The sequence below is a fragment of the Notolabrus celidotus genome, chromosome 3 (genome assembly GCF_009762535.1).
Source record: "Notolabrus celidotus isolate fNotCel1 chromosome 3, fNotCel1.pri, whole genome shotgun sequence".
In the NCBI taxonomy this organism is placed as follows: domain Eukaryota; kingdom Metazoa; phylum Chordata; class Actinopteri; order Labriformes; family Labridae; genus Notolabrus; species Notolabrus celidotus.
This window is the reverse complement of record NC_048274.1, coordinates 1379005-1391499: the sequence shown is the minus strand read 5'-3', so window position 1 is coordinate 1391499 and position 12495 is coordinate 1379005. Positions and strand designations below refer to the sequence as shown.

The following is a 12495-nucleotide window of genomic DNA, read 5'->3' as shown; positions in this document are numbered from 1 at the left end:
TTAGGATAAGAGGGTAAAACAAACTGTAAAAGAAGCAGCTGCTGGTAACGACCTACATCTCTGACCTGATGATGAAGGTGATGAAGGAGCCGCTACACCTCCTCACACAGTCATATATTCACCTCCTCATGTTCTCTTCATGTCGGCCGATAAACTGCTGAGCTTCTCCTCCGGGTCGAGCACTGACAGCTCCACCTGTGTGTGTGTGCGTGTGTGTGTGTGTGTGTGTGTGTGTGTGTGTGTGTGTGTGTGTGTGTGTGTGTCGGCTTCCTGCTGCTTCATTAGAGGAGGACAATGAGACTATGAGAACGCTTGTCTCCGTTAATAAAAGACACATTAATACCTCCTCTGCTGCTGAGGGCGATCTGCTTGAAGACTCAAACACAGCACAGGGTGTGTGTGTGTGTGTGTGTGTGTGTGTGTGTTTAATTGCAGCCTATTTTGTGTGTTTTTGTGATGTGCAAATGAATGCTTGCTCTATTATGTTATCAGTATAAGTACACGTGCATTTGTGGCTTCAGTGTTCAAAGACCGGTGAAGTTGCACGCTGGAGTCCTGAAGCGGGCCACCTGGGTTTGATTCCTACCTGCAGGTCATAATGCAGCTCCTTCCCTGCATGTCTCTCTCTCTCTCTCTCTCTCTCTCTCTCTCTCTCTCTCTCTCTCTCTCTCTCTCTCTCTCTCTCTCTCTCTCTCTCTCTCTCTCTCTCTCGGTTTCCTGCTCCATCTTCTGTCCTCTCCTCTCAGAATAAAGGCTTAAAAACTTTTTTTAAAAAGATGCCGTCAGCCTGCAAGATTAAAAAACCATCCATTACACGAAGCAGATTTTAAAAGCGATGTCAGATCTTTAATCTCGTCTCTTTGCTCTTTGATTGGATTGTTCCTCAATGAAACCAAATTGAATCAATTTCACAGGCTGTTACATCTTATTCTCATCGCTCTGTAACTTCACAGGTTACCTCTCTGTCTGCACTAGTTCACTCCAAAAGTGAAGACCGGTGTCTGAGCAGAAACTTAAATAATGCACGGAGGATAATAAAAGACTCAAATATGATGAATCAGAGTATTAGTAAAAACAAACGGGGACAACTCTTCTGTTTAAACGTGATGGATTGACAGCGAGCGCTCTGATCTGTGATGACCAGACGTGAGCAATGAGCGATGAAATGATGTTGGATTAGCTCACATTAGATTCAATTAGCCTGAAATGTTTCCCCCAGAGAGAGATCTACTGCTCACATAATGAACATGCTGAATCACACAGATCGATTAGCACCAGAACACACACACACACACACACACACACACACACACACACACACACACACACACACACACACACACACACAGTTCAGCACTTTTTCAGCACAAAGACGAGAGAGTATTGTTCCCAAATATCAGAGGTGACCTGCTGAACTGAAGACGGATTAGAAGTGTTACAAACAGTAAAGTCATTGAGCGACAAAGTTAAGAGGATGTGAAGTTTTTTTATAAAGATTGGTTGAAGGAGGCACGTGATGATAGTAAGAGTGCTGCTGGATCTGCAGGGGGAGGTTTATGTTTGTGTTGCATCTGAAAATGTTGCTAAAAGAAGCGGCTTTCTGACGCAAAGTAAAGCACGGAAACATGTCTACATAAAGCGTTTGTTACGTTATGTTACGTTACGTTATATTACGTTACGTTATGTTACGTTACGTTACGTTACGTTATGTTACGATACGTTATGTTACGTTACATTATGTTACGTTACGTTATGTTACGATATGTTATGTTACGTTACGTTATGTTACGATACGTTATGTTACGTTACATTATGTTACGTTACGTTATGTTACGTTGAGTTATGTTACGTTGCGTTATGTTACGTTACGTTATGTTACGATACGTTAAATAATGTTGCGTTATGTTACGTTACGTTATGTTACGATACATTATGTTACGATATGTAACATAATGTTGCGTTATGTTACGTTACGTAATGTTGCGTTATGTTACGTTACGTAATGTTACGTTATGTTACGATACGTTACATAATGTTGCGTTATGTTACGTTATGTTATGTTACGTTACGTTATGTTACGATACGTTATGTTACGATACGTTACATAATGTTGTGTTATGTTACGTTACGTAATGTTGCGTTATGTTACGTTACGTAATGTTGCGTTATGTTACGTTACGTTATGTTACGTTACGTTATGTTACGTTACGTTATGTTACGATACGTTACATAATGTTGCGTTATGTTACGTTACGTAATGTTGCGTTATGTTACGTTACGTTATGTTACGTTACGTTATGTTACGATACGTTATGTTACGATACGTTACATAATGTTGCGTTATGTTACGTTACGTAATGTTGCGTTATGTTACGTTACGTAATGTTGCGTTATGTTACGTTATGTTACATAACACTACGTTATGTTATGTTACATAACGTTACGTTTCATTCTGCTATGTTACGTTACGTCAAATTATGTTACGTTACGTTATGTTACATAACATTACGTTATGTTATGTTACGTTACATAATGTTACGTTACATTATGTTACGTTACGTTATTTTACGTTACTGTACATTATGTTACGTTATGATATGTTATGTTAGATATGTTATGTTAGATATGTTACGTTACAATATGTTACATTACATTATGTTATGTTACGATTTGTTACGTTACGATGTTATGTTGTGTTACGTTACATTATGTTAAGTTATGTTGTGTTGTTAAGTTTAGTTGTAAAGTTACGTTGTTAAGTTACGTTGTTAAGTTACGTTACGTTGTTACGTTACGTTGAATGCTTGTGTCAGGCTCTATTAAAATCACTTAAATTATGTAGTAAAACACACTTAAAACACTTAAGCCTCTTCCACAGTGTCGAAAACCTGCACTGTTTCTACTGGCCTGCAGGGGGCGACTTCACTTGTTGTAAAAATAGATCTCAGAGAAAATATACCGACTTCTGTCCGGATTTATTACCTCAGTAAATGTTTTCCTTGTGAGTTTACGGTCTGAAAAGAAAGTCTTCTACAATAAAGCATGATTGTTGTTTTAGAGTATAATAGACGTGTTTTAAGGCTTGGCTACCTTATAGATGATAGGGTGCTTCATATGATGCTCACCAATCAACCAGGATTAAGCCGTTCAAATGCACCTTGTCCTCCAGACATGCTCACCTCTGGTTCTAACACACACATTATGTCACACAACAGGAAGAAGGAGAAGAATGCACTGTGGCTAATATTTCTTTGTAATGTTTCTGCAGACACGATGCTGCTCCCAGCGAGCCTCCTGATCGGCCTGCTGTGCCTGAGCCACGAGGGCGGTGTCTGGGGTTTTGCCCGTCTGCAGGACGAGGTGGAGCTGCGGTCTGCTTTCTCAGTGGCACGCACCAACAGCATGGAGGGCGGGCCCAAGATGATCGTGACCTTTGACGCTGTTTACGTCAACATCGGAGGAGATTTCGACCCCAAGGCCGGCATGCTGCGCTGCCGTATCCCCGGGGCTTACTACTTCTCCTTCACGGTGGGGAAGTTCCCTCACAAAGACCTGTCTGTGATGCTGATGAAGAACAGGAACGAGGTGCAGGCCATCGTGTACGAGGAGAACGCAGGAGAGGAGAGGAAGGTATGCTTCAGACCTTCATGATCCCTCTGAAAAAAGAGAACTTTAACATTTCCAGCCTTTACATTTTATCTGTGTAAAAACTCCTGGGTGTCTTCTGTGTCAGACAGAAGTTCCAGACAGAAGAGGTGGAACAACGTTTCCATCCATGCATCAAAGTTTCAGTGTGAATCCAAATCCTAAAGCCGTGTTATTTTTCTGGTTGGCGTCTGTCTTCATCTTGAAGACACGCAGTGTAGTGACTCGCTCACTGCTGCCACACATACTCAAAACATGTGGATTAAAAAGCCCCGTTACAAAAATACAGCACCGCTCTATATATGAGCAACAGCTCAAAAACGAACTAACCTAAACTAAAATACTACATTTTATATTTGCTAGTGTTTTCATCAAACCTCAGCATCATCCTTGGTTTTATGCGACCTTTAACTTGACAGTAATGATGCTTTTTGGCGGGATCACAAGTGGTATCACATTGGATGATCAGATACTAAAATAAAAATGGCTGCTCTGGTTGAATCAGTCTAATGTTACGTCATAGACTGTATAAATCATGGACGCAGTCTCAGTGACGTCACCTGTTGGTTTCTGAAGATGTGTCATGAAGCCCAACAATGTAGTGATGTGTCATGATCAAAGTCTGCAGCTCTGAGAGTCGATGCTTTATAGTGAATCAGAAGAGCCGGCTCGCATCCAGAGAGAGAGCCGGCTCCCAGCTTGTTCCTTTCTCTGCTTAGCTCTCTCAGTGCTCAGCCCCAGCTCTGCTCACAGCAGAACTTTGTTTTGATTGGTCAGCATGGCGGCCATGCGGCCAATCACATGTGAGGATATAGGATACAGGTGATGGAGGAGAGGCTGTGTATCGTGGCTTCATCTGTTCCTTCTGAGAGGGTTAGGGTTAGGGTTCTTCTCACAGACCGGGCAAATACTCACTGAGAGGAGAAACCGGATCAGACCATCCAAGCTGAGGCATCTGATTTTACTCAATGACAACCTGAGGACATTAATAATGTTTGCTCCAGTTTGGTCCTGGTTCTGTTTGCTTGAGTTTGGTTCTGGTTCTGGTTCTGTTTGCTTGAGTTTGGTTCTGGTTCTGTTTGCTTGAGTTTGGTTCTGGTTCTGGTTCTGTTTGCTTGAGTTTGGTTCTGGTTCTGTTTGTTTGAGTTCGGTTCTAGTTCTGTTCGGTTCTGGTTCTGTACGGTTTTGGTTTGGTTCTGGTTTGGTTCTGGTTTGGTTCTGGTTTGGTTCTGGTTCGGTTCTGGTTCAGTTTGGTTCTTGTTCGGTTTGGTTCTGGTTCGGTTCTGGTTTGGTTCGGTTCTGGTTTGGTTCTGGTCCGGTTCTGGTTCAGTTTGGTTCTTGTTCGGTTTGGTTCTGGTTCGGTTCTGGTTTGGTTCGGTTCTGGTTTGGTTCTGGTTTGGTTCTGGTTTGGTTCTGGTCCGGTTCTGGTTCAGTTTGGTTCTTGTTCGGTTTGGTTCTGGTTCGGTTCTGGTTCGGTTCTGGTTTGGTTCTGGTTTGGTTCTGGTTCCGTTCTGGTTCTGTTTGGTTCTGGTTTGGTTCTGGTTTGGTTCTGGTTCGGTTCTGGTTCGGTTCTGGTTTGGTTCTGGTTCGGTTCTGGTTTGGTTCTGGTTTGTTTTGTTTTGGTTCTGGTTCGGTTCTGGTTCGGTCCTGGTTCGGTCCTGGTTCGGTCCTGGTTCGGTTTGGTTCTGGTCCAGTTTGGTTCTGGTTCTGTTTGCTTGAGTTTGGTTCTGGTTCTAACCCTAACCCTAACCCTAACTCTAACCCTAACCCTAATCATAACCCTAACCCTAATCCCAACCCTAACCCTAAACCTAACCCTAATCCTAACCCTAACCCTAATCCTAACCCTAACCCTAACCCTAACCCTAACCCTAATCCTAACCCTAATCCTAACCCTAACCCTAATCATAACCTTAACCCTAATCCCAACCCTAACCCTAATCATAACCCTAACCCTAACTCTAACCCTAACCCTAATCCTAACCCTAACCCTAATCATAACCCTAACCCTAACTCTAACCCTAACCCTAATCATAACCCTAACCCTAATCCCAACCCTAACCCTAAACCTAACCCTAATCCTAACCCTAACCCTAAACCTAACCCTAACCCTAACCCTAACCCTAATCCTAACCCTAACCCTAACCCTAACCCTAATCCTAACCCTAACCCTAATCATAACCTTAACCCTAATCCCAACCCTAACCCTAACCCTAATCCTAACCCTAACCCTAACCCTAATCCTAATCCTAACCCTAACCCTAACCCTAACCCTAATCCTAACCCTAACCCTAACCCTAATCCTAACCCTAACCCTAATCATAACCCTAACCCTAACCCTAACCCTAATCCTAACCCTAACCCTAATCCTAACCCTAACCCTAATCCTAACCCTAACCCTAATCCTAACCCTAACCCTAACCCTAACCCTAATCCTAACCCTAACCCTAACCCTAATCCTAACCCTAACCCTAACCCTAATCATAACCCTAACCCTAACCCTAACCCTAACCCTAACCGTAATCCTAATCCTAACCCTAACCCAAATCCTAACCCTAACCCTAACCCTAATCCTAACCCTAACCCTACAAAACCATTTACAGCATTTCTTCATCACTCAGCATCCTGAGCACCAAATCCTCTCCTCGCCTACAAATCAAAACAGGGAAGGGGTGGGACTTCTGATGTCAACTTCAGAGAGGAAACTAACCCGCCGTGTTTTGGCGGTTGTAATTTTGAGGGCTAGAGCTGCTGCTAATGCCAGAATAAGATTCCTTTCTTTCAAATATTCTTTGATTAAAGCAGATACAGAGAGACTTAACCTGGCAACAGTGGGAAGCGCTTCGAGGTTGAGGTTGTGGGTATGGTCAGCAAAAAAAAGTCATCAGTGGACACAGGCCCTCATTCTGCTGTAACAATCAACATTTTATTCCTGCTTTTGGTTGCAGCCTCTAGTGGCCATGTGATGAACTGCAGGTTTTTTCACAGGGGATTGCTGCTTTTGTAAATTCAAATTCAAAGTGTAACGACTTCTTGAGTATCAAACGATTAGTTCAACATTTCAGGAAACAACAGCAGACACATCGGCTTCTTCAGCCTTTAAAGTGCCAGTCCAGCTATTTCCCCCTTCCTTCATTTCCCTTAAAATGTTAAGCTAAACTAACTCTTTTATCATTTGACTACAGATTCCATCCACCTCTGCCTCAAAGAGAAATCTGTAATCAGATGGATTTCACTCTCTAAGGAAATGTTAACAGAGGTCTTTGTAGTGTCAAACCCTCCGGCTGAGACACAATGCTGCGTCTCTTATCACAGAGTGTGTTTGTGTTGTGGTGAAAGAAAGCAGAGCGGATTACACACCAGATTCCCCTGAATGAAGAGCTGTGTGAGGTAGATGATTGGATTATGTTGGGTGTGAGTCACCTGGTTGTGGATTAGTGTCTGTGCTGATGAAGTCTTCTTCCCTCCTCAGGTGCAGAGTCAGAGCGTGATGCTGCAGCTGGACTTTGGGGACACCGTCTGGCTCCGTCTGCACGGTGACCCCCGCTACGCGCTCTACAGCAACACGGGACACTACACCACCTTCAACGGATACCTCGTCTACCCCGACACCTACGGCTACCAGACGCACCACCACCACCAGCATCCAGACTCCAACTCCCAGCAGCCCCTGCAGGAGAACAACCCCCAGGCAGACTACAACCACGACACAGAGCACTTCAAGTCTGCAGCAAGAGACACGCAGGAGGAGAAGGAACCACAACATGCAGAGGAAGAGGAGGACGATGACGGCGATGAAGAGGAGGACCAGAGATCTGCCTTCTCTGTCGGGCGCACCCAAAGCATTGTGGGAGTGGACCAGGTGGGCTTGCCGCAGCACCAGCCGGTCAGCTTTGACACCGCCTTCGTCAACATCGGCGAGGACTTCAACGTCACAGAGGGCGTGTTCACCTGCCGCATCCCCGGTGCGTACTACTTCTCCTTCAACGTGGGGAAGCTGCCTCAGAAGACGCTCTCGGTCAAGCTGATGAAGAACCGCCTGGAGGTGCAGGCGATGATCTACGACGACAGCCAGGGCGAGAAAGCCCTGCAGAGTCAGAGCCTGATGCTGTCGTTGAAACCGGGGGACACGGTGTGGCTGTACTCGCACCAGAGGGACGGCTTCGGGGCGTACAGCAACCACGCCAAGTACATCACCTTCACCGGCTTCCTGGTTTACCCAGACTTCCCCACGACCGCCACCGCCACTTCCACCTCCACCAACACGCCCGCCAGCAGCCACTCATATGCAGAAAAGAAACCCTAGCTGCAGCTCGCTTAATGCAGACTGAACTGACGGAGGAATTCATGCAAAGTGGAAAAGTCCAGAGTCCATGAGAGGAGTTGTGATGAAAGCACTCATTATGAATGTTGTTTTGTGGTTTTCTTTGAAGCTTCCTCTTCATATGAATTCCTTGGCAGAGTCAGAGACCTTGAACCTCGAGTGCAGAGCTTTAAATGAAAATCTTTTTCATTTTCAAGCTAATGGCTTCCCGGGAAATAACTTCATCGCACTCAAATGTGGCCCTGAAGGACAGTAATGTGAACTCTGGTAGAATATTTCAGCCTGAAATGAAAATTCAGTCATTACCTGCTCACCCCCCGTGTCAGCTAAACTCTTCATTAACTGAGTGTGAAAGCCAAAATGCACAGTTACCGTCAGGTTCTCATGTCAGGGGGAACGATTTCCTCTCTTTACATCACAAAGAAAACATCAGTGCGCCGTGATTACAGAGAAGTTACTGCAGCATGGGTGCAAAGTGAAAACACCTCCTCTCAAAGGAAGGTGGCTCCTTCATAGCTGCAGTGTAATCTTTCAGAGCAAATGTATCCGATCACTGGAGATGCTTCGTTTCACCACTGACAGACTCAGATTGCATGAAATATCCAACATTAGAGAAACAACTGCTGCAGAGACAGACCTTTATATTGTTTAAGAACTCCACTACAAAAGAAAGAAGGAGAAACAAACACCACAAAGAGTTTGCATGCTGTTATTACAGATAATAATATATAATATAATGTCCAGCTCATCACTGCTCTTTTAACGCTGCCCAAAAACTGTCTTTCTGAGTGAAGTCCTTGGCACTCTCCCTGAAACATCCTCCGCTGCCAAAAGAAGCCTCGTGAGGATGACGCACATCAAACTATTTATTCTTTTTGGTGTCGTCGTCGACCTCAGATAGCTCTTTAAACGACACGAGGAAGCTGTAGAGGAGTTTTAACAGCATGTGCACCTCTAGAAATAGAGTTTTCAGTCACTGTCAGGCCCTCTCCTGGCAACATGTAGAGCTGTGTGCACCACACTCTGTCACAGTCACAGTCCCTCATATAGAGCGCCAGTGTGGAAGATGGGAAACTGACTCACATGACACAGTATATGGAATATCTGGCGGCTGATGTTTTCATTCTTTAACACGTCTTATATTCAAAAGCCACACGTCTCTAAACATTTGTGCACTCCTCAAAGCCTCCACACATTTAGAGGAACAGTTGTTTTATCCTCCAGGAAACTCCAGCTTGGACAGCTAGTCTCTCAGTGCAGCAAAGACCCCGCCTGAGGGTTTTCCTCCTGGGTTTACACCGGGTATGTCAGTGTGATTTATATCTGAACATGATCTAAAGAAGGAAATAATGCACGCTGATCCAGTCCAGATTTATTTGTGTAGCACCTTTCAGGCAGACAAACATGCAGCCCAAAGTGCTTCACATACTCTACCAGTCAAAAGTTTGGAAACACCTTCTCATTCAAGGGTTTGTATTTATTTTAATTATTGTAAACACTGTATATTAATACTGAAGACATCAAAACTATGAAAGAACATATATGGAATTATTTAATTTTTAAAAAGTGTTTAACAAAGCAGAATATGTTTCATATTTTAGATTCTGTAAAGTGGAATCTAAAATTCTCCTTCATGACAGCTTTGCACACTCTTGGTATTCTCTCAGTCCACTTCATGAAGTGGTCTCCTGGACTGGTTTCTAATGAACATGAGCCTTGTCAAGAGTTCATTTGTAGAATGACTTGCCTTCTTAATGTGTTTGAGACCATCAGTTGTGTTGTTCAGAGGTAGGGTTAGCACACATTGGATAGTCCTGTTTGACTACTGTTGTAATCCAGATTATGGTAAAACCAGATTATGTCATAGTTTTGATGTCTTCAGTATTAATCTACAATGTTGGAAATAATTAGAATAAATAAAAATGAATGAGAAGGTGTGTCCAAACTTTTGACTGGTAGTGTAGAACAAACAGACAGAAGAGTTACAGATTTTAATAAAATGCTTTAAAAAGAAAATTAAAAGGGGGCGCTGTTGGCCTAGCGGTTTTAGGCGTGCGCCCTGTGTATAGAGGCTTACGTCCTTGTCGTGTCACAGTAGTCGCAGGTTCAACTCCAGGCTCTACCATTTGCTGCAGGTCTTCCCCCTCTCTATACTCCCCACATTTCCTGTCTCTCTCCAGCTTTCCTATCAAAATAAAATAATAATAATAATATAATATAATATAATATTATTATTATTTTCTTCATTATTATTATTATTATTATTATTATTATTATAGAACAGTTAAAACAAGTTTAAAAAAAGAATGGAGTAAACTAATATGAGTGAAAATTTTCAAAAAATAATTGATATAATACCTGCCAAAAATAAGTAAATAAACAAACAAATAAAATACAAATTGAATAAAATAAAAATAAAATATATAGTTAAAAATAATAATAAAATGTAGAGCATTTACTCCAAATTAAAAGCTTTATTTTAGTTTTAAAAATACAAATGTAAAATGTGACATTATCCTGATCTGATGGATCTTATTGAGGTGCAAATATATTAAATGTAGCATACTAGAGCTTTGTTATTAGTCTGCTCTGACCTCTGAGCTCTGAGCTCTGACCTCTGACCTCTACCTCTGAGATCAGATCTCACTTCAGATAATAAGGCTGTATTAAATATTACAGGAGTAAAAGCAGAAGCTCTGCCGATCTTAAATCCAATAACTCTCCACATAGAGCTCAGATTTAATAACAAGCTGGGTGAAAACTTCTTAGAGTCACAGTCTGAGTCTGTCAGCGGCAAAACAAGAACTGAGTCCACAAACTTTAATTGGCCCATTTGCATTCAAGGATTACATTTCTGCTGTTACAGCAACTTTTTTTAAGGAGTAACTCCAACACTCATTGTGCTTATTAGTCATTTAAACTCCAGAGGATATTTTAAAAAGAGGGCAGAGTTTAAGCTGACACTCAGGTGAGGGAGTCATGGCTCAGTCTTCATGTCAGAGTGAAGTGTCTCTGTGTGTTCGTCCTCCTCGTCTCAGACTCGGTGTTTCTGCTCGTGTGTAAAAAGGTCCTTTCTTTGTGTCTTCTGAGGCATGTGAAAACAATATGCACTGTGTGTTTTGTGTCTCCTCTTTACTCTGAAGTGTTCCTCGGTCACAGCGGGAGCAGAGGACGACAGGACGGACTGACACAGTTCTGTTAAAAAGTGCAGACTGCTTAACCCCCCACTACCCTGCACAGACTGTTGACCACATGCCGCCTCTGGGCCTGCCGAGATCTGGACCCTAATTTGATTTCTAATTTAAGCAGCGTTTAACTCATTTTCTTCAGATGGCGACCGCTGTGGGGAAAATTGAACTGCTTCTCTCCGGCCCGCTGTAACGTGCATGTCTGTTTAATTTCACGCCGCCGGGAGGAAGATGATGCTGTTCAAATTGTGATGAACCTCGACTTTATGAAATCCCCTTCCTCTGTTGGAGAGGCGCCGTGTGAAGTGATACTTCACTGTGATTTAACATTGACATTTTGTATTAGAGTGAAGTGGTGTGAGTTCCTGAGTAGTGAAATTCTGATATGAACCGTTGTTTTAACGAATCAATGAGCTGCACAGAGATCAATTTATGTCTTTGAAACTGAAGCATTGAAAGATTAACTCAGAGAGAAAGAGAGCTCCACATTTCAGCAGCACTAACAAACTTTAAAGCGTCTTTCAGCTCTTTGTTTTGGTTTCACAGCTGATAGATGCAGAAGTACAAAACAAATGCATCACCTGGATTGCACTTAAAATTAGTGCTGCAAAAAACCACAGATGCATCAACATCAAACCAGTTGGTGGAGACCAAAAACAGAGCTTAAAGCACAGTGAGCATTGAACTTACTCTCACAGGAAGCACAAATGCGCAAAACAAAAACAATATATGAGAAGTAAGCATCGCTCAGAGCACAAGTTTCCAACTCTGGGGTCAAGTAGGAGATATATTTGAATGGTAGCGAAATGGTTGATTATGTAAACATAATTCATTCTTTAAAGGATTTTTTTCGGGGGACTTTATTTTCTCTGTAGACGTTCTCTGAGAGGAGAGAAATCTCTGAAGTCATGGCGACTTCTGAAGAGGTGTCTCAAGCTGTAAGCGTCCCCAAAAGGACTCCTGGAGTTCACACAGGGAGCAACATGGTCTTTATTAGTGTGTTTAAAAGCTCTTATTGAAATTAAATACCACAAAAAAGCAAATAGAAAGTGATGGTGTACTCTTGTATTCAAACTTTTCCTCTTACGCTGAGGAGCTGGGGTGAAGTGGGTTGCAGCTTGGGAGCCGGAGACTCGCGGGTCCTTGAGGAAGTTAAAGAAATTCAGACACATGAAAGTTTCAGAGTTATTTAAGTGGCTGGGTGTCTGCCCAGTAATCAAGTGTATAAGGAAAAGCTATGTTTTCATAATTTTGTTAACATTCACCATGACCCAAATACAGATGAGTATGGAAAACAGATCCCGGTCTGCAGCCTGGTGTGTGTCAGTTTGAGGAACC

General features: G+C 42.7%; 1 protein-coding gene across 1 annotated transcript; it reads left to right on the top strand.

Moving 5' to 3' along the window:
• Positions 1-3273: 3273 nt before the first annotated feature.
• Positions 3274-7952, top strand: c1qtnf4 (C1q and TNF related 4). Its single transcript, XM_034680668.1, has 2 exons — positions 3274-3630; positions 7118-7952. The coding sequence occupies exons 1-2, from the start codon at positions 3274-3276 to the stop codon at positions 7949-7951; spliced, it is 1191 nt and encodes a 396-aa protein (XP_034536559.1). The 3' UTR covers position 7952.
• The last annotated feature ends 4543 nt before the right edge of the window (positions 7953-12495 follow it).